The sequence below is a fragment of the Plutella xylostella genome, chromosome 22 (genome assembly GCF_932276165.1).
Source record: "Plutella xylostella chromosome 22, ilPluXylo3.1, whole genome shotgun sequence".
Classification (NCBI taxonomy): domain Eukaryota; kingdom Metazoa; phylum Arthropoda; class Insecta; order Lepidoptera; family Plutellidae; genus Plutella; species Plutella xylostella.
Window position 1 is genome coordinate 6,690,274 of NC_064002.1, and position 24,701 is coordinate 6,714,974.

At 37.0% G+C, this 24,701-nt stretch overlaps 1 protein-coding gene across 1 annotated transcript in view; it reads right to left on the reverse strand.

The window, feature by feature from the left end:
- The window catches only part of LOC105392805, a 146,797-nt gene that overhangs the window by 11,241 nt on the left and 110,855 nt on the right, over positions 1 to 24,701 (reverse strand). Inside the window, exons 6-8 of the mRNA XM_038122421.2 lie at positions 24,397 to 24,609; positions 21,975 to 22,088; positions 21,362 to 21,539 (exon numbers count right to left, since the gene is read on the reverse strand). Of these exons, the coding sequence (XP_037978349.2) occupies positions 21,362 to 21,539; positions 21,975 to 22,088; positions 24,397 to 24,609 (505 nt within the window). The remainder of the gene's footprint in view (positions 1 to 21,361; positions 21,540 to 21,974; positions 22,089 to 24,396; positions 24,610 to 24,701) is intronic.

Below are 24,701 nucleotides of genomic sequence, written 5' to 3' on the forward strand. Positions count from 1 at the left end.
CGAAAAAAGCCTTTTCGTTGAAATCACAATAGTGAAATTAAAAGTTGAAAGGTCCCAACATGAATATTCAAATTTGAAAGTGTGGCGACGACGGCGCGACGTCGCTAACGCCCTCTATGAGATGCTCTGAACGCGAATTAAGATTGCTAAACACGTGTCACGAGTACGCGTCGTTTAGCGTCAGTTAATCTCAGTTTAGAGTCGCGGCGTGCGCGGGCACGGTTTAAGAATTCGTCGGATTTTCTCCGCTTAGCAATTAATACCTTCGTCTGAAGCTTTCATTTTCACGGTACATATAACCTCTATGCTTCAATTTATATTTATGAATGCAAGAATGTTATAGCACTGTTAATTTATATTGCGAACTAGGAACGTAAAGTATGTGGTCCGTAAAATAAAGTTATGAGAGCGCTGTATTTTCATTTCAGTTTGAATTCTATTTTGATTCCCGGATCACGGTTTGGTTACTCACATTAAAACACGTAGTGGCACAAGCCCAGCAGTGCAAAAAAACATAGCAATTAAGTTACTAACCAAAGTTGCCATATTTCCATTAATTAGGTAAGTAAATCAATAAAAAGCCGAACAAACTGCAATTCCCCTCGTGCTGTGTTTTCCCCGACGTTCAACTTGCACGTGAAGCGGGCGAGCGCGGCTCTGGCGCACAAAAACAAATGAATGTGTAAAAAACTTCGCCCCGGCAAAGACAAAAAGCTACACAGCCAGTCTAATGGGGCCAAGTTTTGGGGAAACACTTTAGTTAAATATTCCCTAATGGAAATGGAAAGGAGCCAGGGTAACCGTGTAGTTTGTTTTTGATGCACTCAAAGTGTGGGTTGTTGCCAAATACGTATGTTGCTGTGTTTAAGTGGTTCGTCGTGACAACGCTTAACCTCAAGCATAATCTTGCGACGGCGAAAATTTTCAGTCTCGTCTCACTTTTCTTAGCAAGGAACACAGGCAAAAAAGAATATACTTTCTACAAACGGTCTGAAGGTCAAAGCTTAAGAAACGCAAAATTTGCTTAAAGGCATTAGGAAACGGAGAAACCTAAATAAATTGACACAATAAAGAAACAACAGAGAGCTTTTAAAAAAATACTTAAAACTAATTACGAGGCTACCTTGGGATTCCATTACGGAAAGGAATTGCGGGAGAGCGTAACTGCAAAACGTAATACGAACACTTTTAACATAATCTTCCTCATACGTACGGTGCTTGAAAAGGCTGCCTTCAATTTCTAGGAAGTATTTACCCGGCGAACTGTGAAGGAGCGGGCCGAGTTATTCGTTTGCTCACTTCATCCGTCTTCGAGGTGAATTTACACTGCCAGAACTCCGGCTGTCCGGATGCTGAGCTGTTGCTCAAATGCCATTTGCGGGTAGTGTAATTGATAGTAAATCTGTTATACAGGGTGTTGCACAAGTGATATAGGTACTCAGCCGAATGTTCGAAAAAAATAAGCTCGTAAAGTTATACCTAAACCGAAACCAAAAGTTGTTTATCATAAAAATGGTACCTACACTATACTTGAGTGGCTATATTTATTACAAGAGCTAAGCAGCAGAGACAATAATTTCCACGTGAAAGCCATAAAAGGCGAAGCTCGCGTGGAAAGCTAGCCTTATAAATATGTGAGTGAATTCAGGTTAATTTTAATAGCAGCAGCAGGGAAAAAATAATAATGCACATTGGACAAACTCCTTCAGTGGAAATTCTTGCATCGTGTATTCGGCCTTTACGTTTGAAAGTTGGCGCTTTAATATCGTCGGTGGCAAAAAAACGCAGTATTTCACTGCCGTCCACCGGCTGCCATCAGGTGCTTTTTACTGCCGACCTGATTTACTCGCTAACTTGATAATAGCCATTGAAGGACTCACTTAGGTACTACCGTCAATTTCACGACACTTGTTTAATGCCAAACTTTTGCTAATTACAAGTTTACGTTTTTGCTAACCGGATGTTACAGCAGTTAGTGCTGCTGACTATGGTAGCGAAGGACTTGGGTTCCATTATTGGTAAAATCTGATTCTTGTTTTAATTTAGCTACGATGTTTCCATTCCTTAGATTATTCTCATTATACGCTCGTTAGGCTGACCAATATTTTGGTACGGCAATGCTTTAGTGAGTGTGCGTGTAAATGATAATTAACAGAATGTTCATATTGGAATTAAGTACCTATTGTTTTATTACAGAAAAACATATTTAGATGGCGATTGTATTATTAGTGAAGAATTAACACAATTATTTTACAACAAATAGGTCATCAATAAAATTGATTGGGAATTTTTCCTTGTAAAATAAAAATGCTAGCCGTTTGCCGAAAAAAAGTATTCATAATAAGCTTACGCAATATGTGCGAGCAACTTAATAGCATGCAAGCTTAAAAAAGGCGTGGATTAAAAATTTTCATTAACAAGTTTTTTCGTTACTCCCAGTTCACCCGGGTTTTGTTTACGCAACTCGTTCTGTTTTTCATTTCGTACCTTTTTTGTAAATTGCGGTGTACAAAGTTGTTAGTGGCGTGTTTTGTTCCGATTTCGATAATTGACCTCCTTTCACCGAAATTGGAAATCGGAAAATACGAATCAATTCGACCGTTTAGCTTTGTTTTTTGGGGAGACTCTTTTGTACCTTTTCTGGGACAATAGTTACATTAAGAATAAGAAGTTTATATAGTTTGTTCTTCTTTTTAAAGAACTTTGTTTTATTTATTTTATTTATACCTAACTTTGTGTAACATAGTTATTTTATTGAAGTTTACGTGCCATTAAACCTGCCTTCACCTGTTATGTGAACCTTTCCCAAAATTTAATTATTTTTGAACTGATATGAAATTTGTTGAACTGAAAAATACCTACACAACAGTCTTCGGATTTTATCCAACCCAGGGCAATTGTAAAAGAGAACAACAATCACGACTATACAAAACTGCCTCCCGAAGCTTTCCTTTACTTGCCTAATTAACTTATTATAACACAGAAGTCGTGACTCGCGCCCGAGTCGCGGTATTAAACGCGCAGTATGTTGCTACGAGTCGAAATCCCCTGAAAACTTCCACAACTTTTGATAGCTGAATAGCTAATTAGAGAGAAGTTCAACGCTGTTTCAGTCGGTGCGGCGCCTTCCTTGTTTGGGATAATAAGTGTTTATTGCGCAATCCCCGGACTTGATTTAGTTATGATTGTGTGTATTCAGATGTTACTATGATTTTTAACCCGGGTATTTTTTAAACCCTTTATAAATAGGTGTCCTATGCAGTAAGTCCGAAGCTAGAACCGGATGGACCTACAGTTTTAGGGTTCCGTTGAAAAATAGCAAAAAAATACATCATATTCGTCTGACAGTCCGTATGTTACAGAGCTTACTTTTACGTTAATACTGTTGAAACTATTGGGTTTTTATTAAAAGCCACTAGTTTATCAAGATTAGCCTCAATTTAATAGTCTCATATAAATCGATACACAGTGATACACATGAAGTAAGTGATGACAGCCAACACATAGAGTACGTGCTATTTTCCTTTTTTCTTGACTATGACTTTTCGTTTACAATTCCAACACTAGGCCTTAAACAAAAATCATATAAATAGGCAAAAGAAAATTAGCACAATTCTAGGCCTCAAACAAAATATCATAACTTATATAGGTATATAAAACTAAAACATAACTTTAACACTGACTAACGGAGTACAAATAAACAATATCACAAAAAAAACATATATGAAAACAAGTTAATCAGTTCTAAGTAGTTTAGACACAAACTTATAATGCTTCTCTGAAGTTAATGGCTTCGTTAACACGTCCGCCAACATTTCCTCAGTAGGAAGGTAACTTAAATCAATGACTTTCTTACTTATCAACTCTTTAACATAATGGTGCCTTATATCTATATGTTTGGTACGCGAGTGTGTTACAACATTCTTACAGATTTTCTGTGCTGATTGATTATCGTTAAACAAATCTATTTTGTACACAATACCAGTACATTCTTTAAGAAATGTTTGCAAGAACAGAGCCTCCTTGCAGGAGTCAGAAACCGCCATGTACTCAGCTTCAGTACTAGAAAGCGCTACAGTCCGTTGCTTTCGGCTTTCCCACGAAATAACTGAAGTACCAAGACTAAAAACATACCCAGTATATGACCGACGATCCATCTGATCTCCTCCCCAATCAGCATCTGTAAAACCAGTAATTTTCAAATCGTCACCCTTTTGAAATAGTAGACTGTAATGTATTGTTCCTTTTAAATATCTCAGAACCCTTTTCGCTGCTTTCCAGTGAGTTTCACCAAAACAGTTATTGAACTGGCTTAGATAGCTGATGCTATGAGTAATATCCGGCCTGGAACATACTGACAGGTACATTAAACACCCAATAAGGCTCCTATAATCATATTTACATGCCGAATTCTCTTCCTTTTTAAGTTGAATTCCAACTTCCATAGGAGTCTTAGCTGCTTTGCATTCTGCCATATGCAGTTTATCTAAAACTTTCTTTATGTAGCTGGACTGATCCAAAGTATAGCTTCCATCAGGTAATCTAGCAATTTTCATACCTAGAACCTGATGAGCCGGTCCCAAATCATGCATCACGAACTCTTTCATCAGCCCTTCCTTAATATCTTTCTTTTTCTCAGAATTTTCGGAGCTAAAGATCATGATGTCATCCACATACAGCGCTACGATTATTACTTCATCATCAGTATTATGAATATACACCGATTGCTCAGAAGATAGTCTACTAAATTGCAATTTATTGATGAAAACATCATTAATGCGTTCATACCATGCTTTCGCCGCCTGTTTTAAGCCATAAATTGCTTTGTTCAGCTTATATACTTTCCTGACCTTTTCATCTTGACCTCCACCTTGGATGAAACCTTCAGGTTGCTCCATATATACAGTTTCGGTTAGTAACCCGTGCAAAAATGCAGTTTTTACATCTAGGTGCTCTATAACTAAATCATATTGAGCAGCTAATGCTAACAGTATTCTAACTGTTGAGTAGCGAACCACAGGTGCAAATGTTTCATTGTAGTCAATTCCGTATCTTTGTGTATAACCCTTCGCCACAAGACGAGCTTTATACTTTAACAATTTTCCATTTAGGTCTCTCTTTTTGCTAAATATCCATTTACATTTTACTGGTTTTTGCCCTGAAGGCAGATCAACCAGTGTCCAGCATTCATTAACTATGAAAGAGTTATACTCGTCTTGTATAGCTTCCTTCCAATGTTTAGACTCGCAGCCACCCAGAGCCTCTTCTATTGTCTTCGGTATATCTTCGTCTTCTGTAACCGCTGTAAACCCAGCATACCCATCCGTATCAGCATCTTCAAAATCAAGCGAGTCCTCCGAATCCATGCTTGAACATCCTGGAATATATGTAGGGTCCGAAGAGTGGTTATCCGAATTTACAGATTCTACTGATGAATCCAGACTGAACATGGTTTGTCTCCGAGGATTCACTGTGTCATCAGGTAACAACTGATCCATCTCGACCACGTCTGGCTGACATAATGATGTCTCAGAAGCTTCCGTCGACGACTGTGCTGGATCAGGTTGTGTAGTACTATCTAAGTTATCAGATGAATCTATAATTATCAAATCGTCATGCTCTTTACTGTTATCATCATTGGACACTACTTTATCCAAAAACATACTTTCCATGAATGTGACGTGCCTGGCTTTAATACATTTCTTTGGAAAAGCAGGATCTACCAGTCTATACCCTTTACTATTCTCACAGTACCCTACAAAAATATACCTCTTGCATCTAGGGTCCAATTTCCTTGCTTTCTCATCAATGGCATATGCTACACAACCAAATACACGTAAGTGTGCTACATTAACCTTTTTGGATGTCCATTTTTCTTCAGGTGTTGTTCCCATGACCGCTCTGGTTGGTGTATAGTTCTTGAGTACGGCAGCCGTGTTCGCCGCCTCCGCCCAGTACTGTTTCTCCAACCCAGCCTCCTGGAGCATGCAGCGGGCTTTATCCATTATGGTGCGATTAGCCCGCTCTGCCACACCATTCTGTTGACTACAATGTGGGACAGTAGTTTGATGTTTTATCCCATTCCTCTTCAGATACTCCTGAAATTGATTAGACATGTACTCGCCACCATTGTCACTTCTCAAGGTTTTGATTTTTCTATCTGTTTCATTCTCTACAAGCGCTCTGAATAGTTTAAATTTCTCAAAGACCTCGCTCTTTCTATCCATGAAGTAGATAAATGTTTTCCTCGAGAAATCATCAATGAAGGTAACAAAGTACCTTTTCCCACTAAATGATGATACTTGCATAGGTCCACATACGTCTGTATGTACCAACCCTAGTTTGACATTAGACCTAGTATGACTTTTCTTAGGGAATGGAAGTCTGGCCTGTTTGCCTTCTATACAAGCTACACATGGATTAAAAGTAGTATTTGGATAATCCATACCTGTGACCAGCCCATTTTTCATTAGCTTCATACTCCTGGCATTCAGGTGCCCAAGTCGCTTATGCCACAACTCGTGATCAATGCCCTGCGCAGACACCAGCGCAGACACCTCCGGAACCTCGCTAGACTCTCCAGTCACCAACTCCTTCTCAATGCCCTGCTCAGAAACTAGTGCAGGCATCTCCAGAACCTCGCTAGACTGTTCAGTCGCCAACCCCTCACATGCTGAGTTCATGGCAATCCCTGACTTAACTACATCAAGCTCATAAACCCCATTAACACCAGTACCAGTGGCAATAACTTCACCTTCATCAATTATTTTACATAAATTCTTATCAAAAACTACACTAAACCCTTTTCTATTTAACTCACTAACAGAAAGTAGATTTGCTGATAGTTTAGGAATATAGTGGACTTCACTTACAGTCTTCAAACCAGTCTTTAATAGTACTTTTACTTTGCCGATACCCTCAGTTAGTAACTTCTCTCCATTGGCAACATTTACTTCCAGCTTCTTGCTGCATTGCAGTTCTTGCATAATTTGCTTGTTATTGCACATGTGATGAGTCGCCCCTGAGTCGATGTACCATACGTCGTTCTGAACTTTCACCGACAAGGCCGTCAGTAGCGAGTTTTCCTTTCCACTACTTCGTCTTCCTCCCACCTTAGGCTCCATGACCTCATCATTGGGGCAGTCCTTCTTCACGTGACCAGGCTTCTTACAACGAAAGCACCTCACTATCCAAGGTCTCTTTACCGCCAGTGCATTCATTTCATCTTCCTTGCCATCACGCCGTTGCTGCTCCTGGAGAAGTTTACTCCTGACTGTCTCGCTTGTCAGCTTTGTATTGGAGTTCTCCAGCGCCATAATTAGTGGGTCAAAGTCCGTAGATAGCCCGCTCAGCATGATTATTGCAAGGAACTCATCCTCTATTGCTGAGCCTATATCCGACAACTGTTGCCCGAGCTCCGTAATATATGTTAGGTAGCTCTGCATACCACCTCTGTCCTGTAACTTCACACCAAACAGCGACCTCAACAGCCCGAGTCTTCTACACAGCCCCTTGTCCTCATATGCACGCTGGAGGTTGCTCCAGGCCTCATAAGGCGTCTTTGCATTGCGTACATGTTGCAACGCAGTTGGACCTACTGACAGGCATATTTTTGCCATCGCCTTTTGCTTCTTCCTCTCATCCTTACAACTGTCCTCACCTTCGATACAGTCATGAAGATCCTCGTGCATGAGGAGCATTTTCAGCATAAATTTCCACGTATTGTAGTCTTCCATCCCTTTTAGTTTGTCTACAGGGAGACCAATTGGTGTCGTAATAGAACTCGCCATTACTGCTGTTTGTATTTGTAAAACTGTTTGACAACCGGCCTTTTTTTATTAGAATTTTCGTAGTAGTATTTTCCAAAAATATTTATTGTAGGACACGCGCCAAGCTGTCCTGGGCCCATAACCTATTGGGTTTTTATTAAAAGCCACTAGTTTATCAAGATTAGCCTCAATTTAATAGTCTCATATAAATCGATACACAGTGATACACATGAAGTTTTTTTTTTTTTTGTTTATTGTTCATTTATTTATAATATTTCTTAATAATATATACAGTGCTCTTAAACCTATTATAGTGCCACAATCTTATCTGTTCCGGTGGTCAAAATGTGCAACTAACGAGACGTCATTGTCAAACGTCATTTCATACTCTGTGCGTTATTTGAGTTGTCAATTTCTGCGAAGAGGCTGACGCTACGTTATTTAATTTGTTTTGTGATTTTCTGGGTGAAATAATGGCAATAGCGCTGTAATATGATGCAAGAAAAGTAGTACTATATATATTGGCTTTTATGCAGGAAGAATAACATATTCAGGCGCCTTTAATTCCGTTTGAAAAATTGGAAGAACGAGTTGCAGCGGCTACAGGTTAGTGTTGCCAAATATGACGAATAATTTTACCCATATACTCCATGTAATTTTATTAAATATTTTCCCGAGAGGCCCGTGCCCCAGCAGTGGGGACGGGATGGGTCGTGATACTCGTGATGAAAAGTATATAATCTTTATTTTTCTTTGATTACAGGTGTGAGGACATGACATGATACTTTAAATCTTAGGCAGTATACCAAGAAGAATTTCTCGCACCTGCAGCGATTTTAGACGAAATAATGATGATTCATGTCATGTCATTTTTTTCCCAACCTATCAAGAGTTGGCTGAAAGAAATTGCTTTTTGGCAATTAGCCTTTGGAAGGAGACCCGTACCCCAGCAGTGGGGACGTGATGGGTCGTGATGATGATGATGAATTAGACTTTGCACACTGTCTGAATTTCTTTTAATTGTATGCTCTTGTTTCTATTTACTTTAGAAAATGTAAAATAAAGTGTTCAAAAATAATAATTAATAGTTTTTTTTTAAGTCGTATCTCGTTATTCCCACGACCCACATATATTACCATATACCTACCATTGTAATCTAGATTTTAATCTCCTATATCAGAACATAATCAGAACTAATTTTATTTCTGTTCGCCGTGGACAAATTTTCCATACAACAAATGTCGTTTGATATATTATATCCTCTTTCATTTACTATCGACCCTATATTTTGATTTATCTATACTTATGAATGTACCTAATCATAACAATAGGTAATAGCAGAAATGCATTGTCGTTTAAACCAGAAATAGGCAAAATTTAATCGATGGCATCACTGGATTCGATCACAGCGATGTCGCCACCGGAACAGATAAGATTGTGGCACTATAAGTAAGAGATGACAGCCAACACATAGAGTACGTGCTATTTTCCTTTTTTCTTGACTATGACTTTTCGTTTACAATTCCAACAGAAACCGCCTAACTTGATAAGTATAAGTTTTCGGTAAATCGCATTTAAGATTTTCAGTCAAAATAGAAAAAGAAACAATAGGTACATTTGAATGAATGTCAATATATTGGTAGGTATCTACTCTCATTTACTTTTATAAACCTTTTAGTTTATGCATCAAGTCCCTTCTTTCATATTAAATATGATAAGGATGCAACTGCAAATTCCTGGCTCTTCCCGATGGTCTCACAAGAATGTCTGCGACGCAAACTATCTTGTTTATAAAATACACCCTTTCAAGTCGTTTATATTTTTTTTTATTCAGACATCGTGTTTTAATTTACACAACAATCTACAACAAATACCGTTCCATGGACTTGTACAAACTTATCTAAGATAGCGTGCTTTTTTTAACCGACTTCAAATAAAAGGGGTCTTTCTGATCAAATTTTGTTTTACGACTTTTTAAAATATAGGAACTTTGTTTGTCACGTGACTTTTTTGTTATGGAGAACCAAGCATTTCTTCATAATGACCCTTTGTGTCACCTTTTGGCTTGGTATACCACTTTTGTAACACTATATATTTACTGTAGCTATATTTATACAGAGTGTTGCAATAAGGGTATACTAAGCCGAAACCTACATGTGCAGCATGTAGTATACCCTTTTTGCAACATCCTGTATATGTATCACTTATAAAATTCCACCCTGTACACCGGCAGCATTATTTTGTATCCAAACATACGTATTGAATTACGGATATAAGTTGGCTAATTAGTGTTCTGGAACAAAGTTTGGTAATTGTTATCTATGGATACGAAATAGGTACAAATGGTAAAGTTATGACAATGTTCGTTGTTTTGTTTAGCTTCGGTATTCGTAAGTACCTCCCCAGTTACACATTATATAAAGGCTATTATTTATCAAATCGATAGGAAATATCTACTACTTAACTAAATAAATATAGGTTAGATACCTACATAATATAAAAAGAGTAGACCTTTACTCTGTCTGTATTCGCGCTAATCTTCGTTACTATAGGTACTGATGAGACATGTATGTTTTGGGCAGAATACTAGGCAAAATCAGTTAACCGAAATAAAAAAAAAATGATCTCGATGAAACCTTAAGATACTTCTTTTAAGGTAAAGTGAAGTTCACAGCAAACACACAGTAAATAAGTACTTAAACGAAACTATAAATTAGAGACAACGTTATTGTTTCTCCTATTCCAATGATTTATTTCTCTTTGTACGTCATAGAGATACGGCGTGAAATGCCCTTATATTCGTCTAATAAAAGGGGTATATAAATCCAAAACGATGTGTCACTTGCGACGTAAAACCTGACTGGAATGGCACTGGGGCCCGATTACAGCAGCTACTGCCTAATATCGTGTACGACTCGCTCGAACATTTGTACACGATCCCGTGTTTCACTCGCATTTGTCAATCCGTTGTGCTTTGAGAATAGCTCTCTTGTATCTGAATCGGCCCCGGCAATCTTATTGTCATTCAATTTAGATTTTCATCTGGTTTTTTTTGGGGAAAAAGGTCTTTTCTTTCTGTAAAGTGAAGCAGAGAAAAACTGCGCACATTTGTCCCCGTGTCGGTGGAATGTGGTGAATCCTCTTCGGCGCGCTCGGAATGTGTTCAAAGGCGCTTCACCAGCCGACGGGAGGCTATAATACCCGGTGTGTTGGTGGACTACATAAACAAAGCAAATCAATAAACTCAGCAGTAGGTAGTAGCATAAGATTATTTACTAGTAAATAATCTAATGAGATAACTTAGTAAGCATATTTTTCTAAACTGGCAATACGAGTTATTGTGCTTAAACGTAAATGTAAAATAAATCAGATATTAATTTGCCAACTTGTTCATCCAATCACGGTTTTTACTTCCTGAAGCGTCGGTTACAGCAAATTTCACCATTTCGCGCCAGGGTGAGATTTACCCCAAATCGAATTCCGTCCCACATTCGGAATGGCCTTAATTTAACGGACGAATTTGTCTAATTCCAATTCTTATGCTGTGACAAATGTACTCATTTCTATTCAGAGTGCTTCTGGATTTTTATCTGAAATGTATCGGATCACGCGGTAGATGAAACATTGATTTAGAATTTAGGCATCACTAGCTTTTCCGCACGAGGATCACATAGCATGCGTGTATGCTCATGCGGCTGCCACGCTTCTGTAGCGCGTCGAGCATGTTCGCGGAGGCGGGGGTGCCCGACTTTTTCGCCGTCCTCAGGTCACGTATCGCTTCTTTCTGGTCGGGGCTGAGCGGCTCCGGAAATGCAATCTTGAATGCTGTATCGCAAGATATCACCAATCCTTTTTACAAGCATTGGATATCTGTTCATCAGGACGCGAATCGCAAATGACTGTCTTTTGCAAATAACTAGTGTAACCCTATACATTATACTAGTTATTATTGTAAGACCTAAGACTGTAGATGTAGATTTTAAATTTAAATTTTAATTATTTTTAAGACAATATGGGTACCTATGCATTACCTGAAATAAATGACTATTTATTTATTTTATTTTATTATTTTATAGTTGCAAAAAAAATATTTTTTAATTGTTTCAGTAAAATTAAAGAAAATTCGCAATTATCTACATTTATAAATAAGTAACTTTACTTTGTACTTTAAAAATTTCAAGTTAAAGCACCTAGGACAATCTGACCATCTGATCTCTAAACAGTTACAAAATAAAACCACTTTAAAAAGGGGTAGAACTCGATTCCTGCAGCGATATGTGTTCCATCATTACGTTCCCATATTTTGTGAGGCTCGGGAGATGATTGGTTGAATGGGCTTTTACCCAAACATGAATTTCCATTTTGGTCCGCGCGCGGCGCCACTGCGGCATCATTTGGCTGATGTATTTTGATCATTGGCGCGTTTGTTTGCTTTCACCTGAGGGTAACATCGCCCATTTACAGTTTGATTAAGCTAGTAGTGAGCCCAAAGCCATTGCGTCCACTAATGTTGTGTTGGCTTTCCGATACACGGCAAGCGAGCTGGCATCTGTCACCGAGTCATATTTTGTTTATCTCTATTAGTTCGACTTTGATAGTTGTTTGATCAGTACTAATGGAGGGCCTTTGATAGATCATGAACATTTGCGATGCGAGCCGAGAACAAAGTACCAACTATTGTCCATTTTGGAATAGCATCTAAATTATTAACATTTATGAGTAGATATTGAAATGATGTAGGAGAGATAAATATCAAAATCTGAATGGGTTAAATGCTTCCGCTGTAATCAAATGACACGCAGATATAATCCTTGCAATAATCACTACCGTATTGTTTTGTTTACTTAAGTTAACAGTCTTATCAGTATTAAGTCTTTAACTTAATAGTCACTCTGAGTACTTATATCCCTATCTGAATATTGACACAAGATAAATGAGCATTTAGGTATGTGATTTTTTTAACCAACTAGAAAAAATACGAGTTTTTCAATTTGTCTGTTACATACACTTTTTACATACATTTTTTATGTAGTATGTTTTTTTATGTTAGGTTTGTAAAACTTATTACTATGTAGATTGAACGTTTTTGGAATAAATCAGCATTTGGTTCTCGTACCTATGTATATTACTAAGTGGCGGTGAATGTCCGTATTTAGTGAGGTTAGGCGGTAGGCCGGCTCTATTTGCTGCACTTAGTGGGATTGAATTTTGGACTAGTGAGATTTAGTCTGAACATTTCCATATCATTCTGATCCACCCGGTCTAAGTGGGGTTGCCCATCATCATTCTACTAGTAGTACCTATTATAAAAGAGAAAATGTTCTTGTATGTTTGTTACCCTTCCAAGGAAAAACGGATCGAGCGTTTTTTATGAAATGTGGCATGTAGTAAGCTGACACCTTGGATTGATACATGGGCTACTTTTTGAACAGGAATATCTTTAAAGGCGAAGTAAAACTGGCTAGTCAAAAAATAACTGTTTAAACTAAGTAAATAAATAAAAATACGATAGACGAATATATTTATTCATCATATAAATATAATTTTATTTGATGACTTTATTTTTTTTAAACTACTTACTCTTCTTACTGTTGTATGAACGCAGAGTATTCATACAACATTAAGAAGTATCGAAAAACGTTACCAATCCAAGTGTTTATCATCAAAATCCATTCATGACTAGTACCTATAATAATCGTGAAACAGATACCAACAAAAAAACATTATGCCATAATAAAATGTTTGCTTTATGTGTATTTAGATAAATTATACATGTAAGTATAGAGGGTGTTAAAAGGTACATATAGTAATCCAGAAGGGTGACTCCGGCGTCTCAGGACTTTTGCTCCACGATTTAAAAAAATAAAATAAAAAATACTCCGTATAGACTTTACAGATCACGTGTTTTTTTACTATGGGAAGTAACACCCGTTTAGGGTACTACACTTTTGCACACCCTGTAAAAAGATAGTCTTATTTTGATTAGGGAAATTCCCGTAATCAGCTCTCACGAGTCGACTCAAAGTGCCTCTAAAATAAACTAATGATAAGATAAGGTGATAATGCCATATTGATGTCGATTCTGAAGGTAGAAATGTGAAAATATAAATTTTATTAAGTCAGTGGAAAATGAGATTAAGGAAAACCATACAAATTCCAATTTTAAACAAAGAATTTTAGGTTTTAAGAGCATTAAAATTAGAATTTGTGCTTCTAGAATCGACAGCATTAAGCCAACTGATATAATAATAGTAACATTTTCTTTAAGAAGATATTAATAAATGATAAAAAATTACAGCCTTTTAGGTTCTCTGGAGTAATGGACTAAAATAATTTCAAAGCCTTTTTTAATTTTAAGTGTCATGTTTTCACAATTATTGGATTTCATTCTCAACTATTGAGATTGAGACAGATGTTACCTACACTACCTACATAGTTAACATTATTAATTTATAAGCAGTTTCAACTTCCACAATATTACATAAACAATACCTGGTCTACCTACCTACCAATTATCATTTGAAACACTTAGCAACACTAGTACATAGTATGTATAGTAGGTATTAACAATATGTACCTACACCTTAAATTATTATTGTCATCGCTTATGGGAATCCGATTAAGGTAATTATTGAAATATCTAATTATACATGTCTAGTTTAGAGATTTGAATAACCAATTTGTGTATCCATCACAAGCAACCCATTAAAGGGCAGCATAATGAGTACATTATTATGTATTCTGTTGATTAATGTGTGCCAAATTATTGTGTGATTTAGTTTGAATAACACAGGCGTGTGTAAGAAATACGTTTTTCAATCAAATTTTCATGAAAGGGGTGGTTATTTCATTACAGTCGAGTAAGCGTATTGTTTGCACAATCATGACCGTCTGGGACCTCAGGTTACCGCTGAAACCTTAAAATATTTTCACTAAATACCTACTACCTGAATCATCCTTCGCACTTTTTTACTATACTCGTATACCATACTAGTATTCTACATGTAACAGTATTCACATACCTACCGTTACATGAAACAGTATTGACATACCGTAGTCAGTTGTTTTTACTTATCATTACGTAACATTGACGTATTGTGGCCTCACAATAATACATCGTTAGTGCATCAATGGCCAGTCACCGTTCGGAATTCAAACCCGGCGTTTCAGCAAATGACCGAAATATCGATGCAAATGACGCGGAGCGGCTCATTATCACAAACATCGGAAATTGATTCTCTGAGGGCTGACTGTTATTATGGGGCTGATTTTCGAGCAATGCCAGCTGAAGTTATCTATTATTATTTTTATACGGTAGAGTTTCGAGCTGAATGTTGTTTTTACGGTAGATGTGTGTCAAGTAAGTATATTTCTACATGTTACTGATAAAACGCCACTCTAAACAGACCAAATACGTAATACTTTTTGTTTTATTTTACTGACAAAATGAATTTAGCTATTAGGTAGATACCTAGTATAATAGCTTCAAATTGCACAGATAAATATTATAAAAAAATACGAACAATGATTCATAATCTGGATCCGGACCCAAACATAATTCACAAAAACAATAACCGAATTTCAAACTCGGTGCCGTAAATTTCAGCTTTTTCCTTCGGCAAAATTACATGACAACCGACTGCCAATGGCCGGCGAGGAAACGCTACAAACTGGGAATTCCTACATTTTCGAGGTGTTTTAGACCAAGAGTAATTAATGATTTATAAGTGAAGTATACTCTTGGTTATTTGAAGAGTTTCGGTAATTTATAGAAATTATTAGAAATTACGATACAAGACGTTTTTAAGGTTTTGTACCAAAAATATAATAGATCAATTTGTCCCAAAGTACACCTTAAAGTGTCCCAAGGTACAAACGTGTAACGTACGTTGGGTCAAAAATGCATTTTTACTTTTATCTTAATTCAAAAAAATCTGGCCACACCAAAGCTCCAGCACAAATACTAGTGATAATAGATTTGGTATATATCCTACCGAATAAAGTAAATTTCACATTAATATCTTAGTTGTACGCTGCGATATCCTCATTCAAAGTGGGGGTAGTCGAAAGTGTCCCTAGGTACGTTAAGTTACCCTAAGTACATATATTATTATACACCGACCTATATGAAAATATTTACAGGATAAGTGTACTATCATCAGCTTCCAAAAATCACCTTTATTCGAAGAAAAATACAAAACTGTATTTATTTTTATCATTTGCTGCGGTGACGTAATCAAGAGGATTGCGCTTCGGTGCAATGTTGCCAGCGGCGGCGGCGCGGTGGCGGCGTGGCGGCAGCGTGGCGGCGCGGCTCGACAGACGCCCGCGGCACTAGCACGGCCTTTATTCCCGCAAACGTAAACACTTGCCCATTATTGCCGTTTTGTATGAAAAACACGGAACCGACGCGTCCAGGCCTGTATTATTGCATCCGTTTTTACGCCCCGCTCGCGCCAGCACCGCCCGAATATAAAAATGTCTGCAAGCATTGTTAATAGGGATCATATATTTTCTTGGAACTATTGTCTGTGTTATATACGGCTGTGGAAATTGTTTTTAAATTTTTCGGCGTGTCGTCGCCTGTGGGAGGTTACAGATTTTAACGCGTTTTCCGGGTTTTGCGGTTTAATGTTTGCTCGCTGATTAATGTGGGACAGGAATTTTGATTGTGATTGTAATGTTTCATTACCTGCCTACAAATTTAGGCAGGCTGTAGGTTTTTTATATTTTTTACTGTTTTTATATTTTTTGATTGTTTCCATAAAATGTCTGGAGGTCGTGTCCGTGGGCTTAAATGAATAACCATAGTCAATACGTGACACTAGTTTAGGTAATTGTTAAGTGTTAAAGTATTAAAATATTATCAAGTGATCAAATATTCATATTATTTTCAAAAACTAACATTGTTTTCTCTTGACTTGAAATTAAGTAAAGTATAAAAAATCCCTAAACAAGAAAATGCTACGGATTTCTTTCAAATGTTACCTCAAAGAAAATCAAGAGGAGGCCGCGAGCGTCAAAATGGCAATTAAACAACAGCTTAAGCAGAATTAAGAGTTGGCACAATAACGCAGTTACCCGCCGCCCTTCGAGAGTAAAACTGGATGATAATACAGGGTGTTGCAAAAAGAGTATACTAAGCCGAAACCTATATGTGCAGCATGGTATATCTAAGCCCGAAACTAAAATTTTCCGGATAACATTCTCCGGGCTTAGATATACCATGCTGCACATATAGGTTTCGGCTTAGTATACTCTTTTTGCAACACCCTGTATAAAGTCACTTGATGCGGGAAAAGGAAAATAAATATCTTTATTAAAAAGCTTTGTTTACTAATTAGGGCAGCGGGTCTGAGGAATCATTAACGTAACAGCGTTAATGGCAAAGGGCCCAGCTAACCATAATAAAACAATATTTTTCAGGGTTGTTTTAAATATGTACTCGTGCCAGACCTTAGACAATCAACGTTAATAACTAAGCATTCGTTGTTAACCAGTTATTACAAGAGTTTATTACACTGAAATAACGTTTCAAAGTTAAATAAACGTGTTTTTTAACTATCCTTACTAATATTATAAATGCGAAAGTAACTGTGTCTGTCTGTCTGTCTGTCTGTTACTCTTTCACGCCAAAACTACTGAACGGATTTGAATGAAATTTGGTATACATATGGTCTAGACCCTGGGAAAGAACATAGGCTATTTATCCCGGAATTCCCACGGGAAAACTTTTTAAGGCGAAGCGAAGCGCGCGGGAACAGCTAGTTTTATTATATTTGGTTATTGGTAGGGATTGTGCATAGAAACATCAGATCTTGTCTAAAACTTACATCAGTAGTACAAGATATCATAATACCTACCAACCTTTACCTTTGATCTAATAATATCCTTTGATTTGCACGTAACGTATTATAATTTATAGCACGACTTCACTCACATCAAGAAAAACATAATTTGTTTACATTCACACCTCAATTTTTGTTCTAGTGACACGTCGTAGAATAAAAGTTGTTAAGAATGGTGAAGGTCGCCTATCGCAAACTGGTTTATGGTTTATACAACGATTTTCGGAATTAAAATTGTATTGAATTTGACAGTAATTACTTTGTAAATGTTACTCCGTTTTGACTTCACGATAGGGTCCCCAGTCTTGATCTCCTGTACCTTTTGTAACCTGTTCCTATTCATAGTATTATTATTCAGCGCACTGAGACTTCGAAACAGTTTTGATGTAAGGTTGGCGGCAAACATGTTACTACAGTGGAGTTGTAAACTATTTAATTAATCCACACCCAGTGCTGCCAACTGTCGGGTAACAGAGCGGGTGTTGCCGAGCATCGAACGTGCTACCCAACTTTATGCAAACGTTGACATTTATGTAGGTTAAACATGGTGACCTTTATTGAATTTGATTTTAGTTTACACACAACAATTATTAATGAGTATGGAGTTTTATTTTATTATTTCGGATAAAAATATGTACTTACCTTTAAAGTTATTATATTAGGTATAATGGCGTAGTGGTTAGTGACCCTCACTGCTGAGCCGATGGTCCCGGGTTCGAGTCCCGGCTGGGGCTGATATTTGTTTAAACACAGATATTTGTTCTCAGGTCTTGGATGTGCCCGTAAAATGGCAATAGGCCCGCCCCCTATTAAATTGGGACTAACATACACTCTGGCGAAAAGTGGGTGCAGTAATGCACCGCTGCCTACCCCGCGAGGGAGTACATTAGTACAAGGCGTGAATGCGTGTTTTTTTTTTTTTAATATTGTTTTTACATGTCTACCCTTTATTATGAAACAGAAAAAGATTTACAATCCTTTGTCTGAAGACTTACATCGTCTAGACATGAACAGCAAATCCTTTTACTTTTTATTGTTCAACTAAGACGATTTGTGTTGTTATTTACGAAATATGATTTTAATGCTATCACATTCGAACATTTTCGGAGAAAATTCCGAATACTTTTGTTGTTTCTAAAGGGTGTAACATGCTAGTGTCGTTGGTCCGATCTGCGGCTGGGCCGGCCGCGGGGCTAGGATAAGCGACGAGTACGTAGCTGTTACGATCTAAAATAATCGATTATACATTTATCAAATTCGTAATTAAAATGAAAACTAATAGGTCGCAGTAGAGATTCAACTTGCAAAAGTGAGTGATACGTTTGGTTTTGTATCCTATAAACAAATAACAGTGAAGGGAGTGGTGCCGATCAAGATATAAAAAAATTGGATTGGCTTTGGCTACACAAGCAAGCGCTCAAAGTAATAGCTGCGATAAAATGCGGTTACACTACATCATCATCATCATCATCACCTAAAGAGGGTATTAAAAATTGTTATAAGACATTTATGTAAACGGGGTAATTTCGCTCTTAATTCCAAATAACTATTGTTCTAGAAATTTTAGAACTTATAAATCTCTCCGAAACTAAGTTTTCTTAAGATAGACTGACCTTTCTGTTACCTCATAATATGTCAATATGCTTTGATCTCGTATAATGGCCATTGCTATTATTAGGCAATCTGGAGAATATCCGCACGAATGATTACAAACATTGTAGTGAACCTTGAGGCCGGCTGGTTGATCTGGTTATACAGCCAGTTAATTACACAACCTACAGGGTGGTTAGTAGGTAGTATAATATTGGACATAATCAGTTTCAGCATATCGTGATTGAAGAACTAACTATAATTGATATAGGTAAGTTATTATAATGATTATGTTAAAGATAAGTGAAAATGATTTATTTATAATATAACATGTAATCCATGTTGATCAATCTCTGAAAGATCCGAGATAACACAAGATACTATATCGTGAATAGGTTTTTGTCCTGAACTAGACAGTGTCAAGCTTTTATTAAATACGCCATTGTTAAGTCAGCAAAAGTGTAGCAAACATTTGAACAAAGCTATCGGGCTTTACAACTTTGTCACCGTATTCAATGAAACATTATTACAAATACGATATTAAATTTAAACTTTGTTTGATGTTGTTGATGTGAAAGCAGGGATAGAAGATAAAGCCAGGTAAGCAACTGGATTGCAATTAAAAGTAGTGCCTTACCAAAGAGTGCAAATTTAATAAAGGAGTTCTTTGAGAAGTATTTTTCTTCTTATTGTTCGAAACTAGCGTACAATCTATTAGATCTGACATCTTGAACTATAGCTGCTGAGGAGACACCCATAATTATAGATATGAAACTACATAAGTCAATACTGAAAATGAATAAACTATTTGAAAGATTTTGCGTGATATGAAATAAAGTATAGGTGTAGGTACCGAAAGTTTTTATGCAGACAGTTTCAAATCCACCGATTCCATATTCTCCGACTGTATTCTAGTGTCGAAAATTTACTCAAATTTCAATTTTCAACTCGAGTTGTTTATTGCAATTTGACGCAGAAATTGGATTTTCCAATAAGTGCATCCCCCCCTTAGCGCGGGCAAAAAATATCTACGCCGAATGTAACTGAAATCTACTGGACACTGAAAAACGAGATGCAGTATCTGAAATATACATTATTTTAGAGGAATACAGGACCTGATCATTGAACATAAGTATTATTTATAGTAATGGTAATTTTCACAACCCCAATTTGACCAATAGGTACTGAGAATTCAATGCATAAACGAATATTGTTTTGGCATTCTTGTACTCATTTGCCATCAATGAAGTCAACTATCCGTCTTCTATGCATTAACTCTACTAGGTACCTATGTATATCCTGCACCATTGCCTCTCCGGATAGTTGTTATTAGATTTTCACTTCTCTCTTTTCCGAAGCCAACAATTTCGACCGAAATCGATTTAACACCGAATGACGCTGTGGAAATATATTACCGTTATCGACATTCATCGGAGGGGTAATGATATGAAAATTTGATTTTTTCGACACGTGAGCCATTTTATATTATTTGCGTTTCTATCGATACGACGATTGCTAGTTAGAGATTCTGATTTTTTGGTATATGTTTGTGATGGATGATTTAAAATAAAAATTAAAGCTTAATTACTTATTTATATGAATTTAAGCGAGCCAAACAAGTAGTATGTACTTACAAGGTGCTGATAAGTACATACCAACCCCCTCACAGAGAATAGAATAAAATACTTATTTAATTTTATACGTAAGTATAATCTCTTTTTATGTTTTTGTTATGGCTACTTGACGCACTTGTAATTTATCCGGTTAACACCCCAGGATCCAGGATGTGTAGCCGGAGTTGTGTTGATTCATTTCTCTTTAGATACGCCAAACACCGATTTGGGTTCTAGTTTTATACATTATTTTATTTCATATCAAAATCTGGCGTAAATAGAAGAATAAGCTAAAACCAATCCTAACATTATTCAACATTAGCAGAGCAACTTATTTTATTGATACACGCTGATTTGCAGAAAGAAACTTTTGCAAATGTCGGCATTAAAATGTATTTCTGCCTTACTATGACATTTCATGAACAGAAACAGACATTCATAGATCTAATGCCGATATTAGCTCAATGTTTTTTTCTGCATCTTGATAAAACTGACGTCACAAATACATTCTAAACTTAAACGCTTTAGCAACAACACTTACCACTAGCAGCGTCCCTAGTCCCGAGCACCGAGGCGATCTGAGGTCGTTCCTCATTGATCACCAGCTCGGCTCTCTCGCTGTACACCGAGTGCACGCTGGATATGCAGGTGAGCCGCAGCTGGCCCCGCTCGAAGCTGTCTGGTCGCACCATGAACGAGAGCTGGCTTATTGAGGCCACCTGGAAGAAAGGGGGGTTTTGAAGCTGGGGTTTAACTCTATTTTAAGAAGAATATACAATATACAAGTTCATGATTGACATAAGGTGGCGTTTCTTAGACAGTATTATAGTAGCCTCTAAACTCCTGCTCCTGGGCATAGGCTTTTCCACTACGCTTTGGAGTTTGCTTTCCATATGTAGAGGTCGGTCAAGCAGATTGGAGGGTTACATAATTATATTTGCCATTTCCTGCACCTCTATATGTATGTAGATTTTAATTATTGGGCTATGACGGTTTTCATGATTTCTGATAATAGGTATCATCAAAAAACCTATAGTTAGACTGATGATAGCGACCATTTTGCATTTTTTCCCTGATTTGCTGCATATCACTACGATGAATGTTATACTAACTTTCCCAAATACGTCTATTTTCCCGTCTATAAGTCGGGATACCTTATTAGAAGTTTCTGGAGTGGGCGACGGGTCCAGCGCGTCGTCCTCCAGCGCGCCGTCGGGCGGGTGCGGCGTCGGCAGCACCACCGTGTCCTGACTGGACGTGTCGCCTTCCTGAACAGAACACGAAATATCATTGATAAGTACTTTGTTATCAGCGATTCCAGCTACCGTACCATCACGACCACAGTAGCAATGAACAATCCATAAGCAGCGTCACTAAAATATCTGTCAGATCCATACAAGCTACGTCTGTTAATAATACAATTGTTAATTGCTAATGTTCGGTGGTGGTAACGCGGATGCATTTTATTATTTCCACCCTAAATTTAGTTTTTTATGCATATATTAAAATGTTTCCATTATTTATGCACGACACGTGTAGACGTTTCATTCACATTATGACTTCCATACAAAAGTTCCAAACTTTTCAACACGTGTTGTGTAGTTAAGTTAAAATTTTGAATTTCGAATTTGTGTTGCCAAAAGACTGTAAGATGTCATAAGAGCTTGCTGACTCCGCATATCGCAGCAGGGGGGTTACTCTATACTGACGAAATAGGAACGAACGAGACCTGTCGTGCAATCGGTACGTTTAATACAACGATATATGTAGAGTCGTAGCGCTCGCAACAGCGCTCCGAAACTTAGTTATTGACAATATAGAGTGGCCTCAAGTCGTTGAGCACATGTACCGGCATCCAGGCCTATCGGCGGCACCTGCGCCTATCTCCAGGCGGGTTACATCGCCGCTTATTGCACAGTTTCTTGTCATTTGGCAACCGTCTGATGTTGCTTCCAAAAACCGGCGAACTGATTGTTGCTATGCTGTGTTTGAAGCTGTTTATACTTCTTGATATAACGTTATGTAACTAGGTATAATATCGATTGTTATATACTTTACAAACTACAATTTTATTAGTATTACCTATATACTTTACAAGTATATTTGAAATCTATTACTTTTTTACGAATCAAATATTGTATAACCAACTAACCTGTTTACTTACTTATTAAATAATAATAATGATTAATTTTCATTGATATTAAGGTACTTTTAACAATTTCAAAAACAAAAGAAAGGAACAATTTATTCTTTTTCATTTTTTTCTGTTTTTGTTGTTCATTGTGTCAAATAAATGTTTTCTTTCTTTAATAAATTTATGAATTGAATTCAAATTCATAGTCTCTAAAATGGGGATAATAATTTCATATTTTTCTAAGCAACTCTGTAAATTAAATCACTTACGAAAAGTATGTTAAGTACCGCATGAGTATGTACATTATTTCATAATTATGTGCGCCATGCCTCATCTTGATTTTACTTAGGAGCGTGGTAGACAAAGGAACATTTTCAGTTTCATCAATCAATGTCAACATCCAATTAGAACATTGTTCGGGCAAAATCTCGATTCGTACATAAATTATTACCACCATGGCTCAGTACTTAGTAGATATTCTAAAAGCAAAGTTTTTTCAATAAGTATAATTTATTGTATTACATGACATGAATCTTACGGTAATATTTTATCAACGAATCAATTAAAAGGGATCTAAGTATGTCCTAGTTTTTCCAAACAAACATACCTATTTACATACCGTTTTCGTTTCGTAAATTTCAAAAGTGATTACGGAATATTTTGATGTGTTACAGATAAAATTCATAACTTCGATAGATTATCAATAATTTCACGTTATATTCAATATTGTATTTCTAGTAGTTTTTAAAGATACAAGGATACAGTTTGTCCGAATTTTTTATGTATACCCATTGGCAAAAACTAGTTCTAAAAACTAGTTGAGCAGCTTTTATTTAAATTTTAGCCTACTACCGGTTCATGAAAAAAGCCGAGCACACAAGTTAAATTAATTTCGGGATAAACTCAAAATTAGTTTTACGTTGAGAGTACTCGTAGTTTCACAACAAGTTGGCACAATCAAAATCTGAATTTTTCCGTTGAATTGATTGTTTGTTATTTTTTAAACCAATATTGAAGGTACGGGCGGGAGGTACGCGCGACGTTCTTTGAAAATAGGTTTCAATGAGACTTGAATAAATGAGTAGCAATTCAATTGGGGCCGAGTGTCCCGATAAAATGTTTACGCTGATCGTTTTGTTTGTTTTCAATTAATTCATTTAATGCAAACGCGTAAGTGCTGAATCCGTAAAATAGTAATAGGTACTTTAAACAAAATACTATAATAAAATCAAATATGGATGGGGAGTAGTTTGCTTAGGAAGTTAGGAACTACCTAGGTAATTGATGCTCACACATGTTTTTTACGATAGCAATGAGTTTAAAAATGCCATCAAAATTTGATTTGAGACTCTTCTCTCCTGCTCGTGCAATTATCAGGTACTTTATGTTTTAAAATATAATTTTTTATCCCTATCTTAAATTTTACATTGCATCATACAAACCTGAATATTATCAACGAAGGGCCCAAAAGCCTTCCACGGGCTGAATATGATATTGTTGTTTTCATCGCCGGGGCCCGCCTGGCCGCTGGCGTGGGACGCCGTCGGGCCGCTGGCGTCGGACGCCGCCTGGCTCCTGCCGCTAGGCTGGGGGATGTCGATGGACACCGACGGACTTGGCAGAATCCTCTGCTGAATTATAGGCTTTCCTTGTATCTGGAAATAAAAGTAATGTTGGCGTAGAATATAAGTTATGGAAATAATAATAATGTTTACGTGGAATATAAGTTATTATTAGAGACTAGACA